Source organism: Triturus cristatus, chromosome 7 (assembly GCF_964204655.1).
Source record: "Triturus cristatus chromosome 7, aTriCri1.1, whole genome shotgun sequence".
Classification (NCBI taxonomy): domain Eukaryota; kingdom Metazoa; phylum Chordata; class Amphibia; order Caudata; family Salamandridae; genus Triturus; species Triturus cristatus.
Window position 1 is genome coordinate 19,240,703 of NC_140590.1, and position 22,802 is coordinate 19,263,504.

The window sequence follows — 22,802 nt, forward strand, 5'->3', positions numbered from 1 at the left end:
TACCTTTACCTCAGCCATGTGACAATGGTGTACCCTTATGTCAGCCGTGTGACAACAGTTTACCCTTATGACAGCCGTGTGACAAGGGTGTACCCTTACCTTAGCCATGTGACGATGGTGTACCATTAAATCAGACGTGGGACAATGGTGTACTCTTACCTCATTCGTGTGACGGTGGCGTACCATTACCTCATCCATGTGAATATGGAGTACCCTTACCTCAGAATAAATGTGGTTGTGCACACCTCTCTGCGAACCTTTATTCCAATAAATAAAACAAACTAAACTAGTATGCGTGCACACCAGAGAGAGGTAGCCGGCCCTTTGAATTACACAATATATGCTTGTGACTCTTCACTTGATATCTGGTTGCACCGCGTAAATATGACTATTCACATTATCAAGGTCATACAAAAACATACACAATGGGTCACAATTTCGATACAATTGTTGAGTTGCTCATCTTTGCATGTCCTTAAAAATTTATTTAACCAATCAATCAAAAATTGAAATTAAACAGTCACAGAATCTTTTAGCAATCAATTACCCTTACCTCAGCCATGCGACTATGGTGTACCCTTACCTCAGCTGTGTGGCAATGGTGTACCCTTATGTCAGCCGTGTGACAATGGTGTACCCTTCCCTCAGCTGTGTGATGATGGTGTACCCTTACCTCAGCTGTGCATCGCTCACTTCTGTCTCCCTGTATATTTTCTTCCCTGCCTCGTTCAGCCCACTTAGCATGCAAAGAATTAGGGGGTCAGAGGAGAGTGGCAGAGATAGATATTAAAGGGAAAGGAAGACAGGGATGATTTATGAGGTAGATCATGGAGGAAGAGTTAGAGATGAACCCTGAAGAGGAAGGGAGGTAGGTATTAATCCCTTGAAGTAAACACTAATGAAGGACTAGAGGCAGACCTTGAGTGTGAGAAGTTGGCCTGGTATATGCTGTCCACTAGTTCTAGTGGGCACCTTGTATCAGTCCAAACAACCCCCTATGGTGATAGTTTAAATACAACCTTTATTGAAAGCTATCCTAGTGGTAGTAGCTATGGAGAGCAGCCTTCAGGCTAAGTCTTGAAGGAATGTAAAGCAGCTTGTTTTACCAGTCTATAATCTCTTGAATGACCAAATGAAAGGACAACCACACCAGGTATATATTTAAAATATATGTATTTAAGATAAAACACACCCCTCTAGTCTCTTTATGAGACTGGAGTTTGAAGTACTTAAGTTACAAGTTAGCAATCAACAGTAATTGCAAAAAAAATACACATTTGGGCCCTAGGGGCATACCAAACCATACAACAAAAAAGTGGTTTAAGAACCACAACTGAACTAGACACAAGGCCTAGGGCCTGTAGAATCGCTGGGAACCCAAGGAACCACCCAAGGTAGTGACACAGGGGACCCACGGCGGCCGTGTGCAGTGTGTGAACACAGCCGCGGGTTCCCGTTAGCTTCTATGGGCAATGTCGCAGTTGGAAATTTAAAGATTAGGGACACTTAGAAACGAGTCAGGACCAAACCCTTTTGGTCTTAAGAAGTTCTAGGGCTAGCACCCACGGGAGCACCAGAGTACTCGTGTTACCTCACCCAGGGAAGCCGGGTGCATAGGTGTCTTTTGGTGTCGGGTTGCGTCGTCGATTTCAATGGAAGCTGGCGAAGAAGTGCTGCTGCCGTGAAGAGGAGAAGTGTCTAAAGCGATCCAAGCCTGAATCTAGGATGGAAGGAACCTGAAAGCAGAGGGGACAGAGTCTGGGTCACTTACCAGTGACCAAGGGCACGATTGACCAATGCCCACAGATGTCGGGTGCTTCAAGTGAGTTGACGGGTGTCTTGACTCTTCAGCCAAAAGGTCTAGAAGGTGCCGATGACAACCAGGAGCTGGATTCTAGCTGTCCCACAAAGTCTGTCGAGTGCTGCGGTGTCGGCGACCAGATTGGATCCAACAAGCCTTGGCAACGGCAAGTCACTTGAAATCAGAGAAAGGACGACGGTGCAAACCAGCAAGGTCTGGGGGACTCACCCAGCCCAAGAAGAAGAGGAGTTGTCTTCGTGGGGACCTACTAGCCAATGGGCTAGCGATCACGAACAAGCCTCAAGCGGTCGCACTGGAAACTGGCCCACGGGTCACTCGTGGAGTGGAGGCCAGAAATCTTCGGTGCAGGAAATGCTCAAGGAAGTGGCTACTAGGAGCCCAAAGCAGAACTTCGAGGAAGACCAGGAAGATGATGGAGCTGCAAAAGATTACGGTGTCCAGGGTTCATGTTTCCACATCACCCACGATAGCCACAGGCCTCAGCTTTGCTGTGGACTCAGGGTATCCTCAGGGAAGTCTGGAAATCCACCTCTGGTGATTCAAAGACTTCGGCGTCCGGCGGGAGCTTCAGCGATGCAGACTGGTCAGTTGCTTCTTTGGTGCCTGCCAAGCAGGGGAGTCACTCCTTGTCCCCAAGGAATATTTCTTCAGTCTTCTAAGCAAAGTAGAACATCGAAGGTCCAGGATATATGTTGCAGAGTTTCGTCCAGGGTAATCTAAAGTCGCAAGGACTGGGTTTCCATACTTATACTAAGCTTGGGGGTTGGACATACTCTAGGGAGCCACCTATGGGAGGGTTTGGAAAGAGGGGTGGTTACACCCATTTCCTTTGTCCAGTTTCACGCTAGAGTAGGGGCAGGTAGCCCCTGCAACCGGTTTGAACTGGACTATGCACAGGGACACCAAGTGTGCCCCCAGTGCAGGACTTCAAAGCACCAGAGAGGGCTCCCGCCCAGCCCCAACACACATCTGCCTGTCTGGGGAGGTGGTTACACCTCCCTGGGACAGGAAACCTATTGTCCAGGCCTCCCCTGCCAGAGTTTCGGTCAGCAACAGGAGGCCAGACCCGTGTCTCTGGCAGAGGCATCCATTTTGTGATGCCAGGGCTGTAGAAAGTCCTACTGGGTTAGACCAATGTGAACATGTCTCTCCCTCTAGAAGGGTGGAATGCTACCCCCCGCCGCCAGAACTGGTGGGGGGGGGGTAGCATTCCAAAGCGTTTTACACCAAACACGACATGTTTTCGTGCAGCCATCCCCAAGTTAGCATTTACCGCGAGGTTATAATGCACTTAAGAGTATATGGTCAGGCTGCACCACAAACAGCATCAGAGGAGGTACTCCGAACGCTGCAGAGGGGCTCTGCTCATGCAGGGGCACCCTCTCACATAAAAACCAAGCACTCTGCCTTCAAGATTGTTAAGGCCTGCCATAGGAGTGACTTATAGGTTTTATATATGTGTGCAATGGTAGCGATATAGGTAGCCTATACCACTGTAAGGGGTGCAAGCACCACCTTACCCAGGCTGCAGTAGCAGACCTGTGGTGTCATTTTGGAGTGCTTCCCAGGGGTGGCATAATACATGCTTCAGCCCCTGGTAGGCCTCTGAAGTACCTATGCCCTAGGTACATAGTATACCATATACTAGGGGCTTATAAGGCACTCCAGAATCCAATTAGAAATGTACCTAATGTACATGGAAACCATTTTAGAGAGGAAGCAGCTAGGCTGGGGTCCTGATTAGCAGGGCCACAGCCAGACTAAGGTCGAAAAACAGTGAAACAGTGGGGGTACCCATGTGAAGCATATCCTACTCTCCTACATTGAGGACAAAGGGAGAGGGGGTTAATCCAAGGAAGGAAACACTGAGAAAGAGCTAGATACAGAGCCAGAAGATGAAGGGAGAGAAGGGGTATCCCAGAAAGGAAACACTAAGGAAGGACTAGAGGCAGGCCTTTAAAATCTAGGGAGAGGGGGTTAATCCCAGAAAGGAAACACCGAGGAAGAGCTAGAAACAGAGCTTGAAGATGAAACGAGAAGGGGTTAATCCCAGAAAGTAAACACTGAGGAAGAGCTAGATACAGAGCCAGAAGATGAAGTGAGAGAGGGATTAATCCCAGAAAGGAAACACTAAGGAAGGACTAGAGGCAGACCCTGAAGACAAAGGAAGAGGGCGTTAATCCCAGAAAGGAAACACTGAGGAAGAGCTGGAAACAGACCCTGAAGATGAAGGGAGAGGGAGGTTCATCCCAGAAAGGAAAAACTGAGGAAAAGCTAGAAACAGAGCTTGAAGATGAACGGAGAAGGGGTTTAATCCCAGAAAGGAAAAACTGAGGCAGGACTAGAGGCAGACGCTGAAGATGAAGGGAGAGGGGGTTAACCCCAGGAAGGAAACACTGAGGAACAGCTGGGAACCATTAGTGGACTGAAGCCACATATGGAGATATCTTGGCACGAGTCTCTATGCACACTTACACAATGATGACCACCGCTAGCACGCCAATCACAATGCCAACGACATATCCAACTGAGCGACCTGGACTGCTATTATGTGGAGAACGGGATTTTTCTGAAAAACAAAGAGAGAGGGAAGGGTCAGAAAGTCATTTATTGCTATATATTTAACATATGCTTGTGTCAGGGAGTCTCTGTACACACCATCCTTCAGTGTACGGGGGCTTCATGACTCTCATGTGCAACCGCTACTCTGTAATTTAGGCCCTCTTTATCAACACCTACTGTCACATAACCATTAACGTGATGCACTGAGAGTATAGGGGATGTAACTGTGGCGTTCTTTATGAGTGGAGAACAAAGACTGCGTGCTCTCCCTTGTATACTGGTGCTAGTGTATGCTCTCAGCCCTGTGGTGCTCCACATGGGTGGAAGTACAAAGACTGCATGCTCTCTCTTGTATACTGGTGAGAGTGTATGACTCAAGCCCTGTGGTGCATCACATGGGTGGGAGTATAAAGACTAGGCCTGGGCAGGAAACTATGCTACAATCGCGTAGTTTGCGCAACTACACGCTACGCAAATTGCACGTAGCACAGTGCAAAAACACGTAGCGTAGTTGGCATTTTTTGCTCACTCGTGGTCCTCAACATCAAGATTGCAACTGCGAGCGAGCAAAATGACATCCTGGCGAGACGTTTTCCTCGTTCGCGATCAGTAACATCAAGTTGCTGATCGCGAGTATGGAAAATAAACCTCCCGGCGAGATTCTTAACGCGGGGAGGTCAGGTTTCTCATTGCGAGTGGTCGCGTATGCTCGCGACCGCTCGCGATGAGAAACATCCAGTCCGCGTTGAGAAAGCTGCCGCTCGAGTAAAAATCTTCTCGAGCGGCAGAAAACTACTGCTTGCACTGTGCAAGATGCCGTTTGCAATGATTGCACAGTGCTGACAAGCTTCCGGCACTGTGCAATAATTGCGAACAGCATTTCCCTACCGCACTACGCAGTTTGCATAGTGCTACGCGTAGCTCACGTAGTGCGAAGTGCACTACGCACAGCGCTACTACGCAAACTATGCCCAGGGTTAATAAAGACTGCATACTCTCCCTTGTATACCGGTGAGAGTGTATGCGCTGAGCCCTGTTGCACTCCACATGTGTGGGGGTACAAAGACTGCCTACTCTCCCTTGTATACTGGTGAGAGTGTATGCGCTGAACCCTGTGGCGCTCCACATGGGTAGGAGTACAAAGACTTCATTTCTCCCTTGTATATTGGTGAGAGCGGATGCGATGATCGCTGTGGTACTCCACATGGGTGAGAGTACAGACCGCATACTCTCCCTTTTATACTGGTGAGAGTGTATGCGCTGAGCACTGTGGTGCTCAAAATGCGTGGGAGTACAAAGACTGTATACTCTGTCCTTGTATACTTGTGAGAGTGTATGCCTTGAGGCCTGTGTTGCTCCACATGAGTGGGAGTACATAGACTGCATAATCTGTCCTTGTATACTGGTGAGAGTGTATGCGCTGAGCCCTGTGGTGCTCCATACGGGTGGGATTACAAAGACTGTATACCACCCCTTGTATACTTGTGAGAGTGTATGCACTGAGCCTTGTGGTGTTCCACATGGGTTGGAGTATAAAGACTGCATACTCTGACTTGTAAACAGGTGAGAGTGTATGCGATGCGCCCTGTGGCGCTCCATGTGGGTGGAAGTAAAAAGACTGCATACTCTCCCTTGTATACTGGTGAGTGTGTATGCACTGAGCCCTGTTGTGCTCCATATGGGTGGGAGTACAAAGACTCTATACTTTCCCTTGTATCCAGATGAGAGTGTATTCTCCGAGCCCTGTTGCGCTCCACATGGGTGTGAGCACAAAGACTGCATACTCTCTGTTGGCAACTGAGATTGTATGCACTGAGCCCTGTGACACCCCACATGGGTGGGAGTACAAAGATTGCATACTCTCCCTTGTGTATTGGTGAGAGTATATGCAGTGAGCCTTGTGGCGCTCCACAGGGGTGGGGGTACACAGACTGCATACTCTGCCTTGTATACAGGTGAGAGTGTATGCGGTAATACCTGTAGAGCTACACATGGGTGGGAGTACAAAGACTTCATACTCTCCCTTGTATCAGGTGAGAGTGTATTTGTTGAGCTCTGTGGTGCTCCGCATGGGTGGGACTACAAAGACTACCTACTCTCCCTTGTATACTGGTATGAGTGTAAGTACTGAGCCCTGTGGCACTCCACCTAGGTGGGAGTACAAAGACTGCATACTCTGCCTTGTAAACATGTGTGTCTGTTAGGCCGCACACTGTGACACTCTACAAAAGTGGAACTTTAACACTCTATACGCTGACATTATAAATATGTGTGTGTGTTTGTGTACACACTGCTTTGTATGGCCTGCCAAATGAGTGATGGTACAAAGACTATGTTCTTTGATCCTCCACCCTCTCTTCTTAAAGTTAAAGTTTTAAAAACCGGGAGCTCGCAGTTAAAATGAAAAATGTAGAGCCCTTCATGTAAGTGAAAGCACAAAGACTTTACTTCTACTAATATGGAAATGACCACAGTATTTCATTCCGTATTTTATGCGTGGGAGTCTATCCCAGTGATGGTGATGTTTTGAGTACAGCGTATGTGTAAGACAAAGAAGACCCCGTCCCATGCGAAAAAGCTGCAGCAGCCTCCTTGCTGAGGCAAACTTGCAGACATGAAGCAGAACAGAAGTAGATAATGTTTTAATACCACACCCTGCGGCAAAGGACCAATATCCAGTGCAAGTCAAGCAAGGGAGCCATGGGTCCTGGAGGAAACAAGAAGCATGGGAACTCCTAACCTCTTGGTGATTAGTAAAATATATGCAAAATTCAGGGGTGTAATGCAGTCCCTTGCAGTGCAAGGTGGGGCCCCTAATTTTCAAGGCCCCCAACTCTTCAGCAGCCTCTATTCAGACTAAGACCAATTAATATCTTTGACATATGGGAAACTCAGGGCCCCTCACCACACTATGCAGAGGGGCCCATCACTCCTGTTACGCCACTGGCACAACTAGGGAACAGTTGCTGCTCATTCCCCTGGGCGTTGATGTCACTGGATTCAAGCTAGCTTGGCTGATGAGGGGTGTTACCCTGACACCGGTCCCAGGATGCTTGTTTCCGGTCCAGGGAAGACCTAGCTTGGCAGTTCGGGCTGGACTGTACCCTTGAGGCACAGGGTCAAGACTGATTTGCATAAAACTCGGTCTGAAATTTGGTGGCAAAGTTAGCTAAAGAACGATGATGGATTTAACCCAGAACTGTGACTAGGTGTGAGTTTCTGAAAAGTTTCAGTGCTCCAGTCCATTATCTCCTTGTGCTTGCTTTGTTTGCCCTAAGTTGGCATGGTATGCTCAGACGTGGGCCCCTTGCTCACTGGATTCATTCCCCTGGGCGTTGATGTCACTGGATTCAAGCTAGCTTGACTGATGAGAGGTGTTACTCCGAAACCGGTCCCAGGATGCTTGTTTCCGGTCCAGGGAAGACCTGTTTTGGCAGTTTGGGCTGGACTGTTTCCATGAGGCACAGGGTCAAGACTGATTTGCACATAGCTGGGTCTGAACTGGGATGGCAAAGTGAGCTAAAGAACGATGATGGATTCAACCCAAATCTGTGACTGGGGTTGAGTGTCTGAAAAGTTTCAGTGATCTGTCCATCATTTCCTTGTATTTGCTACTACACCTGCTGGTCTAATAATAGCTACAATACTGATATCACCCACTTTCTTTTTCAGAGAGCCCATTCTCTCCACAGTAAGACCCTGAGGTCGTTGGAGGGAAAGACAGGTAGATTCTGGGCTCCTTAAGACACCATTCTGTTTCCCTCTCCTACCACACAGCGCAAGCGCTTCAGTACAACTAGCAACCTGGAGAAGCAATCAACAGGTCTAATACTCAATTAAGATAATCAATGTTAGCGAGTACATTTATCTTCAACACTCCCATAACGTGATGGATGTCAAGACACAGAAAACTGTACCGCATCCCTGTAACACCAGGTTCAACAGAGGTCTCATTTGTACAAAGTGTATTGATTTATGAGAGGTTCTAATCCTAGGTACCTAACAGACCACTAAACCTCTAGTCGAATCGTTTTAATGGTGGGATTTCTCATTGTATGCTTCTTTTACTTTAAAGGCACTCAAGAGAGGCTAGCACAAAATATTTACCTGCAAACCAGAAACCACCAAAGGTAATAAATGAAAAAAGACTTTTTTCAAAGCATGAGGTATAGTCTATAAAATGTATAACTCTCAATTCAACATGTACAGAATCGTGAAGACCTTCAAGAGATCCACAGTGTGTATAAATTAAGGCGCCTCCAAGAATGTCATTATATTATTTAATAATTCTCAAACTTACTCAAAATTTATTTCAGGAGGAAGGTATATCCTTTCATTTTGAAATCTCACCAAGTGATACGGACACATCACTGGTACCAAGGATAAGTAAATCCCTCTTTCTTAGGAAGATTTGTCCAAGATCATTGTAGAAGAGATGCGTTGCAATCAAGTCCACCTCCCACCCTGCTTTGCCTCTTTTGGTAAACCTCATAAATCTCTGACATGCCCTGGATTCTCAGATAACATTGATGCCTTGATTCCACCTACATTGAAACCGTCAACTCCCTGGAAGTGCTGCAATCCCACCAAATTTACAGCACGCTCTTCCTACTGATGATTAGTGATTGAGCCACGACACATATGGTGCAAAGCTGTTTTTTGTATTTCGACACCAGCGTACAGTGACGCATGTGATCCAGATCCAACAGGAACCTGTTATTAACTTTGACAGGTTTGATCACGCAGCCTCAACATCAGTTTTTCATACAGTTCTCCAATCCCTCTTGGTGAGCTGTCAATTTTGGAAAATAGCTGTTTCAGACAAATTTTGAATGAATGATATTATTTATGCAGGAGGTGATGGTGCACATCAAATAGTTAATGCTAAAAACATGACAACAAGTGGTTAACACAAATATCTCTGGATCTGCCCCTCCTCTTTCAGATGATATAAAACCCTGGGGTAAAATTATACAGAAAAACATAATTAAAGGCTATTGAACAAGCACACCTGCACAAGTCGCTTAGCTTATGATAGAGCATGAAACAAACATACACAGTATTATTTAATTACTGTTGACTAAATGACAAAAACATGAATCCTTATAATACTTTCAGCCATAAAGAACAGACAGCAGCTGGTGTGAAAAAAAAATCTTGTAAGATATCTACTGGTACACAATCCCATTATGAAAAATTAAAATTATAAATAAGTGCCAGATTTAGAGCTTAATATGAATTCTAAATCCTCACCGACATCGCCTGAGTACATACTCAATCGAGACATGCAGCTGAGAAGGGTAGGCTGGGTCCGCATTGTAATAACATAGGGAGAGTCTCATATGAAGGTGAGCCTGGTAATAAAGGGTTGTGCACCCAGCTGGTGCTGCACCGCATATACCCACCAACCCTATTAAGGGCCCAGATAACCCCGAAAGCACTTCCCCTCTTGCTAATATCATCCTTGAAGATGATCTCGTAGCTGCAGGGTCCGGACCATTAGCCTACGTCACTGCGCCCACTCCTAGTAGTATATTTGAGGGTCCAGTAAATCTGGGACATACTACCTTCCTTTTGAAATTATTTCCTGGAACATTGCAGGAATTTGCTCCAAACTCCCGAACGAGGAATGGCTAGAGTATATCAGAGGCTTTGACATCATCTGCCTTCAAGAAACCTGGTCCAGGGATGACACTGTGTTGGATGGTTATCGTTCTTTTACTGTCCCAGCAATACCGTCCCCAGCAGGAAGGGCTAAAGGAGGGATTGTGCTGCTACTTTTGGTAAAATATGGATCCATAAAAGCTCTCTGTGTAAGTTCAGCACCCTGGTATCAATTAATTATGATTTCTAATTTGATACAGGCTAAAATATTAGTGGTGAACTGGTATTACAACATCTAGCCGACACGGTATTGAATCCCTACAGGTGGAAATCACCCAAATCACTGGGAAGTGGCAGCCATTATATATTCTCTGGGTGGGACTCTAACTGCACAACTTGCAAGTACAGCTCCCAAAGTGTCTGTGGGCTATCGGATACCATGGGCCAGCCCCAGCCACACTTTATTCATTCACCCCAAGGCGAAGCTTTAAATACTATTGTCGTTGAGAATTATTTAGGTTTCATTAATAACTTGGTCTGTGGTCCCTTACCTCAGTGTCCTACTTATGTTGGTGGTGGCAAAGGGAACATTTTCTTGACTATATGTTAATATCTAGGAAATGTATTTCGTTTCTCAGAGATTTTATGATGGAACCTAATTTTGCCAGCGACCACAATCCCGTCAAAGTTACTCTCGGTAAAACGATCCAGGCAGGGGAAGGCGATGGTCGCCCTATTCACTATAACCCAAACAAAGGGATAACGCTAAATTGGGGCAAGATAAAACTTCCTCAATTTGAGGAAGATACCATTATAGCAAATCTTCACTTAATGATGAGGTGTTTACAGCAAGATTCCTTCCCAGATGAGGTTGTCCAGGAGTTTGAGCTGCTCTGCTTGGATGTAGCTAAAAAGCTGATCAGACCCGCCCATCAAAGGGAACCCCAGAGGTGTGGTGGTTTGACACTGAATGCACAAAGGTCCAAAAGAACCTTAAAAGGGCCCTTCCTGCTACCTCTTGTGACAGAAACCTAATAAAAAGGACAAGGCAAACTTATCAGATCATTATTGGGAAAAGAAAAGAAGAACTGAGGAGACTGGCAGGGCAAGATCTGGTGAAAGCAAGCTCCTTCAAAGATACCAAAAGCTTTTGGGACATCATTAGCCACCCTCTATTCACAGAAGAAGTGGGAAAGATGGAATCACTGATCTTGGGGGATGCCTGGGAGTCCCACTTTACTGCTATATTCAACCTGCAAATTATCAGTTACAGGAGAATATTGTGGATCTGCCTGTAGAGCTTAGTGGAGCTTCCCAACTAAGCTCATCCATCTCAGTATCCGAGGTTGAGGAGGCTTCAGCGAAGGGGATTTGTTTGAAAGCCCCAGGCCCTGAGGGGGTCCCACTTGATTTATTTAAAAGGAATCTGACCTGTGGGCACCTCTATTGAAAAATGTCTTCAAAGCAGTAGTCATCGGCCCGGTGCCAGTAACCTGGAAAGAGGCCAATGTGGTCCCCGTTTTTAAAAAGGGCAATAGGAGTGACCTGGCATGTTATAGGCCAATTTCCCTCATTGATGCCACAGTAAAGGTATTGGGGAGTGTCATTCTTGCCCGACTAGAGGCCTGGGCTTCCACCACAGAGGTCATATCAAAAGCACAATATGGCTTTAGGAGGGGGTTGGGTACCACTGAACATTATCTCAATTTGTCCCTGATCATTGGCAAGTACATGAAGGCCAGGAAGGGCTCTATCCACCTGGCTTCACGGACTTGTCCAGTGCCTTTGGCACCATTAATCGGGGCAAATTTTAGGCCCTGATGGGAAGAATGGGCGTAGAAGAGGTTCTCATTTCCCTCCTATGCAGGTTCCACGCTAACACCACAGTTTTTATAAGATACAGCAGCAAAGGGGAAAAGACCAAGTCGATTGTCTCCACAGAAGGTGTTCGACAAGGGTGCATTTTAGCCCCTTTCTCTTTCTAATCTACACAAATGGCCCAGAGCCTTTTCTATTAGACAAGGAGATTGATTTTCCTCAAATTGGTGGTATCTCTGTCCCACCACCATCATATGCAGATGACACAGTGTTAATGGTAGTGACAGCAAACAGTCCCCAAAAATTACTTAATGCTTTTACTGATTTTATGTCGTCTCGTGACTTAAAGTAAATTTTTATTAAATCTTACACCATAGTTTGTGGCCCCAAATTGACAAAAACTAGAAATGTTGCTGTAAGGGGCAAATAATCGATAAGCAGAAAAACTTCACTTACTTTGGTAACCTATTCAATAACCAGATGAATTGGGAACCACTTATAAAAGCAAGGGTGCAACACACAAGTAGGGCCGTGGAGGGGCTGTTTTGCTTCGCACGCAAACTAGGACACAAGCCTGTGAGAGAGCTAGTTACCCTTTACAAACCTAAATGGTTGTCTGTGGCAACCTATGGTGCAAGGGTGTGGGGTCACTACAAAAGCCGCCAACTACAGGTTTTGGAGAAATACATTTATACAAAGGCTATTGATGACCCCGAATGGCACCCCAACACCCTTTTGTCATCAAGAACTGGGGATAAAGTTCATAGAGAACCGTATAGGTAGCGCCCCTCTGCTCTTATGGGCATACATTTGGCTGGTGATGAATTATTGTTCTCAAGGGAAGTAATTCAAGATTGTATTAATCTGGACGAAGCCTTAACGATCCAATGGCTCCGATTTGTAAGAGACAAATTCCAGGAGATAGGACTGGGGCACTTTTATGACAACCCTGAAAGTATCCCCACAAATGCGAAAGCTATTATCAAAAAGGCACATAACTCTACGGCCAATATGCGCTACTCACAACATGAGGAGATGGACCGCTCACATTTGCCTCTTGGCCAAAGCATTTTTATCTAATCTTTACTGCCAATGTACAGATCAGGTTTCTTTTAACCCGATTTCGTTCATGTACTTTGCACTTTCTACTGGCATTCCCACGTCAAATAGGGTGGGCCGATAAGCTCATGCCTTGCCCTTGCGATAATTCGGCAAACCAGAGCACTATGCACGTTATCTTATTCTGCCCTCTACACGAAGAGGCGAGGAAAAATATTTTAGCACCACTTTTAACGGAAAACCTTAAAAGTAAATAAACACAAAGTTGGTACCATAATGTGCCACTTTAGCCAGGCTTACTTTTCGAGCAACAATAGCAAGCGTCTGTCAGAATTAGAAAATAAAAACAAGCATTTGCAATGCATCAGTCTCCCCTTTGGGATCTTATATGTATTTAGCTATGCAGCACATTAGCTTGGGTGCTGAAACATTTACTGTTATTAATATGAAGGAAAAGTAAGCACCAAATTGCATGACAAACCAGGTATGGGAACACATGGAGAGAAGTATTGCCTTTCAGCGGGAAATGGTATAGTCCAAAGCTATGTTTTTAATAAAAAATTAGGGCCTTTGGTGGTTATTTGATTGAAAATACAAGATTTGACAAAAAAAATTATTTTGATAATACCATAAATAGATTAAGTACATCAGAGCAGGAAGAGGTGTGGCGCCGCGGCCAGGGCGACTGACTCCAGAATCTGGGGATCACGGTTCGATCCCTGGCACCGGTGGCAGATTAGCCCAGCACCATGTGACTCTGGACAATAGCTTGCTTAATCTTCCCGATGGCCCCCAGCGACTAGAGACCCTTACAGGTGATTGTTTGCGCTTTATAAACGTGGATTATTATTATTATTACCATATGAAACCATGATAATCTAATACCAAAAACCAGTCTAGTGAAGAAGGCCTAGCTTTGTGACTTTCTCGGAAGAACATAACATCACTCATAAGCCAGTCCAGGCACTTCAGAGTGTTTTTCAATATCCCGTACTTCACTTAGTTTTTAAAACCTGTCACAAACCACAAGAAGTGTAGCTCAGAATTGTGTCAGCCGAAACCCAACATATCAAACAGGGACACCTGCCAAAAACAGTTGTATGTTTGATTAAAATTGGCAATAGGGCTGATTGAAAAATAAATAGGTTTCAACTTCTTCCAAAACAAAAGTAGATCACTGAAAAGAAAGTAAGGTACTTATAAACTATAACAGAGCTTGAAAGATCTTGTTGCAAAAATATGTTTTTTATGCTAAAAAATGTACCTGCTTACATTAAATCTGACCACAAAGGAAAATGCAACTAAAAGTTTTACTTTTGGTGCACACATGGTCATTAACAAATTCTCTTCACCCAGTATGCAGTTTATGATTCTGCGCATAAGAATCTATTTCCGGTTAACACGTATTCATCCTAAATTATAAGCAACTAAGCGCTTTAGGAGCGTTCCTGGTAGGGCAGTGCAGGCGCCGCAGCGTCTCCGCCCCCCAGCGTCTCCTGGGGAGCTGCGCCTCCCTGACTACTAACTGCCAGCCGGGATCGAGCATCGGAAGCCCCAGCTCCCGCATCGGCCCCTCGCTCTAGGCGGTGGTCACACATCTCCTGCGCTCTGCAGCTCGCCTGCCGGACCCTCAGCTACCAGTGGGGCTCTATGAAGTGGCCCGTTGCCGGGCTCCAAAATCACCGATCCTGGCTGTGCTTCCCCTGGGTGTTTTGTCCACACTCTTGTTTAATTTCACTTCTGCTGAACGGGGCTGACCTGGAACACTGCCCCCTCCCATCTCCCTGATTCCTGGCTGAAGTCACGGCTCATGGAGCACGGCTCTGGTATCTGACCCCCAAGCAGAGGAGGCAGCGGAGAAGAAAAACATCCTGGGTTGCCTGGCGAGGGTGAAATCCGCCATCTGTCCACTCCTGCAGCCTCGGTGATATACCGGCGCACATGCACACACACACACGGATCCACTCGTCAAACGCTTGCCTCAAAATAAATAAAAGAGATCCATGAATGCACTAACACCAGTAAAGGGGCCAATAGCCATTGGTGTGCTCAACAGGGAAAAAGGAGGGACATAAAACACGCTTACCCAATAGCAAGTAGTAGCAAGTAGGACATTTTGAAAGACACACTCAAAAACAAATAGGAAAACGGAGGCAGAGACACCCTCACTAAAGCATACTGCATGTCTCAACGAGACATCGCATGCGCTGCCTAGGCGAGACCTAAAGAGCATGAGGATATTTAAGTCCAATTTAAAGTCAGTTGACTCTTTTTTGCCAGCAGTCTCCATCTAAGTGACACCACAAAACACATCCTTCAGCAGATAACTAAACCTAAGAGGCACAACCTATGGCTCGGTCACTTACAGAAAGCTTGCAGATTTGTACTTTTTTTACTGTAAAGCAAAATCATGACATTTTCTTTTAATTCTTTTCTTTGAAAATTTCAGAAGATTGGGTAGGCAGAGATGGGGACAGTTAGACTAAGACGTTGTTGTTGATGCATGAAAGTAAATTCTCAGAGAAAATGACAGGAATGATCCTGCATCCACGGAGGATATTGGCTTTCACTCCTTACCGAGCTCCATCAAGGTCAGCTCTTAGGATATTAGAGTAAAGGTACCAAGATGCAGCACCACCTTCCAGACTCATTAGGTTTAATGGATTTGATTGAGTCACACTCAATACCTTTCAGATGGATACTGCTTTCTCACTGTGCTATTTAAATACAGGGCAGAGGGGAAAAAGAGGGGAAAGAGGTGGAACAGGTTTTCATGTCATAATTTAAGTAGAAAACAAGGGACTGTACCAGTGACACCTAGCCACATATGTGCAGCTAACATATATTTTGTCTGCTCTTCTATGTCGTGTTTGTGGAGCGCATAAATCAATTCTAGGCTGGTGTACAGGCTTTGAAGTTAGGTGCAAGCCTGGTGATTGTGATTACGGGCTTTGAAGTTAGGTGCAGGCCTGGTGATTGTGATTACGGGCTTTGAAGTTAGGTGCAGGCCTGGTGATTGTGATTACAGGCTTTGAAGTTAGGTGCAAGCCTGGTGATTGTGATTACGGGCTTTGAAGTTAGGTGCAGGCCTGGTGATTGTGATTACGGGCTTTGAAGTTAGGTGCAGGCCTGGTGATTGTGATTACGGGCTTTGAAGTTAGGTGCAGGCCTGGTGATTGTGATTACGGGCTTTGAAGTTAGGTGCAAGCCTGGTGATTGTGATTACGGGCTTTGAAGTTAGGTGCAAGCCTGGTGATTGTGATTATGGGCTTTGAAGTTAGGTGCAAGCCTGGTGATTGTGCCAATGGGCTTTGAAGTTAGGTGCAGGCCTGGTGATTGTGATTATGGGCTTTGAAGTTAGGTGCAAGCCTGGTGATTGTGCCAATGGGCTTTGAAGTTAGGTGCAGGCCTGGTGATTGTGATTATGGGCTTTGAAGTTAGGTGCAGGCCTGGTGATTGTGATAACGGGTTTTGAAGTTAGGTGCAGGCCTGGTGATTGTGATAACGGGTTTTGAAGTTAGGTGCAGGCCTGGTGATTGTGATAACGGGTTTTGAAGTTAGGTGCAGGCCTGGTGATTGTGATAACGGGTTTTGAAGTTAGGTGCAAGCCTGGTGATTGTGATAACGGGTTTTGAAGTTAGGTGCAGGCCTGGTGATTGTGATTACGGGCTTTGAAGTTAGGTGCAGGCCTCGTGATTGTGGTAATGGGCTTTGAAGTTAGGTGAAAGCCTGGTGATTGTGATTACGGGCTTTGAAGTTAGGTGCAGGCCTGGTGATTGTGATTATGGGCTTTGAAGTTAGGTGCAGGCCTGGTGATTGTGATTACGGGCTTTGAAGTTAGGTGCAAGCCTGGAGATTGTGGTAATGGGCTTTGAAGTTAGGTGCAGGCCTGGAGATTGTGGTAATGGGCTTTGAAGTTAGGTGCAGGCCTGGTGATTGTGGTAATGGGCTTTGAAGTTAGGTGCAGGCCTGGTGATTTTGGTTATGTTATGTTATCAGATTTTTATAGCGCATGGCTGCCCCAGTGATGGGGCATCCGAGCGCTAGAGCCACAGATTAACAGACCAAGAGGGAAGCAAAACAGAGGATTAATCAGGGAAGAGCCAGGTCTTGACTGCCCTCTTGAAAACCCCATGATCCTGTATGTTCCTGATAGTGCATGGGAGAGCATTCCGAAGCGAAGAAGCTAACGCCCGGAACTACCGGCCTCCCGCCCTTGCTCTTTTAACAGGGGGAACACGTAACAGATGTTGATTAGGGGAGCGGAGGGTGCGTTTAGGTACATAGGGGAGAAGATTGGCTAGAGCGGGAGGTGCTTGGGCAGGAAAAAGTGTGTGAGAGATACACAAGGACTTGAAGTGAATTCTGCTTTCCATGATGAGCCAGTGCAGTTTACGTATAAATTTGGAGGTAGGGCAGGATTTCAGGAGTGGAAAAAGGGTCCGTGCTGAGGCATTCTGCACCCTCTGAAGCAGATTGATACCTGTTTTATTAGCTCCTAGGTAGAGGGAGTTGCAATAATCCAGTCCAGAGAGGATAGCAGACTGGATGATGGTCTGGTGTATTTGAGCATTGAAAAACCCTAACAGTGGCATCAGTCCACGTAGGAGTCCGAAGCAACTGCCAGCCACTGATTTAGTCTGTGCCTGAAAAGTAAGTGCGCAGTCGAACCAGACACCCATGTTTTTTAACCGTTTCCTTGTGGGTAGGGGGAGCTCCCAAAGCGGCCACCATTGATCACTCCAGAGATGCGTGCCCCTTCCTAGAAGGAGGATCTCAGATTTGCTTGCATTCAGCTGGCTGCCATCCATTCCACAATGGCCATCATGTCATTTCAAAACTTGGCGATGCCTTGGTCAGAGGTGTTAGAGAGATCACCAGCTGGGTATCATCAGTTTATGAGACCATAGAGAGGCCCCTGCTTTTTGCAACTCCCGCCGAAGATTGAACGTAGATATTAAATAATGTTGGGCTCAAAACCGAGCCCTGTGGAACCCCGTAACGTGCAAACTGCACCTGGGAGCCGTAAAGAGGTAAGATCAATTGGATATCATTTTTTAAGTTAGGTGCAGGCCTGGTGATTGGGGAATGGGTTTTTAAGATATGTGCAGGCCTTGTGATTGTGGGTATGGGTTTTGAAGTTAGTTGTAGGCCTGGTGATTGTGGTTATGGGTTTTGAAAATAGGTGCAGGTCTAGTGCTTGTGGTACCTGATTGAATTGAAAGGTCAGATTAAGAACACATGAAACTAGTTCTTGTGGGTGTGAGAGGCAAACCGTTTCTGATACGAACAGCAAAGGATCTATTCATGAGCTGTAAAGACTCTGAGTTGTCACCTGACAGACAGGGTTTCTGGAGTGGTTCAGAGCAAGCAACACAATGGAAAGTCTTATCCTCATATACTCGATGATGTCACCTAAATTCCAACACCAAGCAGAGCTCTGTTGGAACTAAAAGTGAGTTATCTGCAGAGCACTGAGGTGTCTCTACAATGTTCATATGATGAGTCCCTGAGGATCCAAAATCAGGAATCAACTCTGCTGCGTCCCCCACTCGATAAATAGTGGCCGGAAGGAGTCATGCAGTTAGATTCCTTTGATTAAACCTAATGCTGAACACTCAGGTACAATCTTCTATACACCAAAGGGACGCCATTTTACAAAAAATAACTAGCTTGCAGTTATGTGACAAATTCTGTCTTCTATCTCCCAGAAATGGCTATTTTCAAAGTGGATAGCAGATAACAGTTTGGAATTTGACAAATATTGAGCCGTTAACCATAATACTTTAAACAAGATAAAACATAGCATATGTAGGGCAGTTACTGATGGAACATCCCTCCTTGTGATTTTATTTAAGATCAGTAACCTATTGAAGTGACATGCACATGCATAGGGATGATGAATAAAGGTTTAGGGCGGGCTCATACTTCATGCCATGAATTGAATACCCGATGACAGTCCTTACCATCCATGTGCATTTTGTAAAGAATCTCGAAAATAGGCAGTCCAATTAGCAGAGCAGACACTTCACTTGGATACTGTAGTATGTTGTTGAACTTGGAGGGTGGTTGGTGTGCGTGTGTCTGTGTGCGCATGTCTGTGTCTGTGTCCCTGTGTGTTTGTGTCCATACATGTCCAGAACCAACATGGAGTTTGAACATTTTACTTAACAATAATTGTCAAAACAAGGCCTGAATCCCAGCATCTGCTCTCTTCTCTGATACCTGTAGAACAACTCAAAAAAAATGTTTTCCAATCTCTCTTTCACTTCCTTCATCCTCATATCTGGTGTGAGGGCAATATGTTAAAATGTGCTCAACAGTAGAAGAAAGTGTGCCTCACAAATCACAAGTTAAAAACTATTTTCAACATATGACATTTTCCAGTAAAAATCTGTTAGATTCCAAAATATAAATGAACAACATGACAATGTGATTTGTACTGTTTTCAAAGAATAAAAATATGCTGTTTGACTAATTTATGTATCAATGTGTTGTTTTATTTATTAATCACTGAATATAAATTTGTAATGGCAACCTATTTTCCATAAATTACTTTATGTCTAGACAAGGTGACATCATCTCTACAAAACAGATCTTCTTACAGACCAACAAGACACTGAACACTTTTATGTGCTCTCAGCAACCAGATGTTCTAATGTTCTAAGGAGTGGGAAGAAGAAAAAGGCTGTTGACAACCATCAAGACCAGACATGAGAACAGAAACTGGTTTTGATTTCAAATACTTAAAATAGAAAATCACATTGACAATAAATCCGTAAATTAGATTCAATACACCTGGCTGGTTAGATGGGTGCAAATCCTGCCCGAGTTACCTGGCGGCACAGTTCTGATGTATGTTACAAAGTGCCAAAGATTTTGAGACATCAGAAAGACGCAACCACCAGAAGCGCCCTTTGTACGCCTTTACAATTATTTTAAATATTTGTAATACTAGCTCTCCAAACAGAAGTGGACATTTTGTGAATCTCAGTAATATCTAGCTTGGTCCAGGGCAAGCTGTTATCTATCACTTTCTCAAAAACAGATTTAGAGGCTACAAAACATTTGTAATGAAGCTTTTGGTGAAATGTTCAAGCTTGAAAACAGTAAACAACCCCAATGACTCTTTCATTCAATCCTCATGAGTAAAAGAATGTATAGGATTCATGACCATCCTCCTTGCTCCCAAGACCATCACTCTCTGAGACACTTGATCCAACATCATTGACAATAACTTCCACCAAACATTACACTTCATTTAATACTCAAACAGCACATTTTCAACAGCACTGGTTATGGAACTCTCCCACCTGAAGACATTCACAGCCAGATCGAGCTATGGGGGTGGGACGGTCACGCCCCACGTGCTCTGTAAATTATTTTAGGAAAAGGTGTTGGACTTTTCAATGTGTTGCCAGTCTATAAGAATACTGTCATCCAAGAGATTTAACAACTCTGTCTTGAGTGCTGTGAAGAAGGCATTCAAGGGCACTCTGTGCTATACAAGTTTTAAATCACAAAGCATACAGTGAGCACACCCAAGGAACAAAGTACCAAATATTCAGTTAAATAACAAAAAAGGATAGATGTAAGAAGTTTAATGCAGTTGTGGAAACATTCTCCTGATTAACTGCAAAAATGACAATTAACATATGTCATAAGCATCAAATTACGAGATGTTAACCTCATAATATTATTATAAATAAAGTAAGAAAATGAGTATATTAGGAGCTATAAAAGCTCTTTTGAGAAACATTTACATTTAGTCTCTGGTTTGCTTCAGATTGTATCTTCTGCAACTCTTCTGTTTCTTATGGTTAAGATAACATTTTCCTCTCAAACACAAAATAGAGCAGTCTCTCCAACACACCTTGCGAGGCTCCTATATTTAGACGTAGCAGAAATAAGAATTACAAAAATAATCTTTCTACTTGTTTTCAGATAATTTACCTTGCCATTGAATTCCACCCTAAAGGTATTCAACGTAATATTTGACATAGGAAACAAACAGTTCACTGCATTCACTAATGCTTAAATAAGGCATTTTATTGTGCAGTGGTCTTGGCCGAGGACATTAATAAATGCATCAGTGAGAATGAGGAGACAGAGCATTGCAACAAAGAATGAGAGAATGTCATAGGAGAGAAGAAGGGCAGGAATTGCTTGTTCCGCCGTTCGCAATGCTTTTTTCCTGTTCGCGAACGCTATTTGCGTGCTCGGGGGGAAATATCTTGCGAACATGCATTTTGAAAGCGCGAACAAGCAAAAAATTCTGCGAAGCGTGGAATTTTTGGCAATTCCGCGTTCACCGCGGAATGCGAAATTACCCAAATTCCACAATTTCCGCGAGCGGAATGGAATTTACCACCCAGGCCTAGTATGAAGGCTCATGGTGAGATGTTAAATTGGCGCCTATACTTTCAGAAATTATTTCAACTTAGAAGAAGCAGGGTAGAGTTTATTTATTCCTGTTCCAATTTTCACGAGAGGTTACCTTCTCAATGTTGTATGTGTTACCAGGTCTCTTCAGATCAGTACCATTGAGAAGCCATGGGTACCGCTGTGCTGGGACAGAACCCGGGGTACAGGATAAAGAGAGTTTATCCCCCCTTGTAACCACTCAGAGCCAGGTAGATCAATCTTCACATCCTCCGGCCCATCTGTAATAGAACAGAGAGAGGTGGTAGAGAGGGAACTCTGTGGTTACTTACAGGCAACAACCAGAGTATGGGGGTCACTTGCACTGTTGCTGACGGGGTTCATGGCCATGCACTGGTAGGTCCATGAATCCCCCAGACCACATTAGTGATGGTCAGGGTTCTATTATCTGGAGACTGAATGATAGATCCAGGTAAAGCCGAAGTGCTGTTAAAGTATCAGAGGATTGTGACAGCCACACTCAAGGTGTCAAGGGTCACCTCTGCCTGACCCCGGTTCTCCACCAGTGGCGAGCTCACATATTTCACTGCAGGTTTAGTCATCAGCTCTGCAACCAGAATAAAGACTCAAGATTATATTGTGAGCAGTGGTCTTGTATCTCTTTAAGAATAAATCAGATAAAGGAATGGTAAAGGGCGAGAAAAGTACAACTCTACCAAGGGATTCTCCCCACTCTCAAGTGGGTTCGGCGCTTTAATTACATGGATTCAGTTATATATTAAGGGTGCCATAAACCCAAGAGGCACCTTCTATCCTTGTTGGAAACAGACAAGAGAACTGAGCCTTAAATGAGTGACAATAGAGCCTCATCAGAGCCTTGCACTTTCACACCTCTTGCTACCTGCCCCAAACTAATGCATATATTGAGAGCTGGAGGGACCCCAGATCTCAAACTCCACTTCCAAGAGTGAACCCACCATTCACTGATGACAGCCCATGTAAAGATGCTTTGCTACTTACTTTAACAGGATGTCCTTGTAGAGTGACATAGGGACAGCAGTCCATTCACAGCACAATAACACCTTCAAGCTGCACATTGGTGTTTGTAACCAAGCATTGTCCGGGAGCATTCTGTGCTGCCTTTGACGACAACTCTCCACTCAAGGACATAAATACCTATACAGGGTGAGGCAGAGACTTAACTGAGTGTGGTAATCATAGAATTTAGAGGTAATCATGAAAGAGTCTCTCTTGAATGATGAAAAAAGTTTAATCCATACAAAATAGAGTCCACTCTGCCATCAGGAGGGCTGGAAGCAACAGAACAGCGGTGCCTTCAGACCTCTGGATGATGGCATACAATGGAACAGAGGATTCACAGTCATAAGACACCACTGGCAACTTGCTTGGAGGGGACAGGTTGGGAAAATATAAGAAAGCAAGATTAACAGTTTTTTCAACTGCAATTGTTGTTCCATATGTATATATTTATGTACATATACCATGAAGATCCTGAAAAATGATAGGTTGTTAAGTCAACCAGCTTTTAGAAAAC

General features: G+C 44.8%; 1 protein-coding gene across 1 annotated transcript in view; it reads right to left on the reverse strand.

Moving 5' to 3' along the window:
- Positions 1 to 22,802, reverse strand: part of LOC146808702 (cell adhesion molecule CEACAM16-like) — a 99,931-nt gene that overhangs the window by 26,776 nt on the left and 50,353 nt on the right. The window contains exon 2 of the mRNA XM_085614216.1: positions 4,298 to 4,391. Coding sequence (XP_085470342.1) covers positions 4,298 to 4,391 — 94 coding nt within the window. The remainder of the gene's footprint in view (positions 1 to 4,297; positions 4,392 to 22,802) is intronic.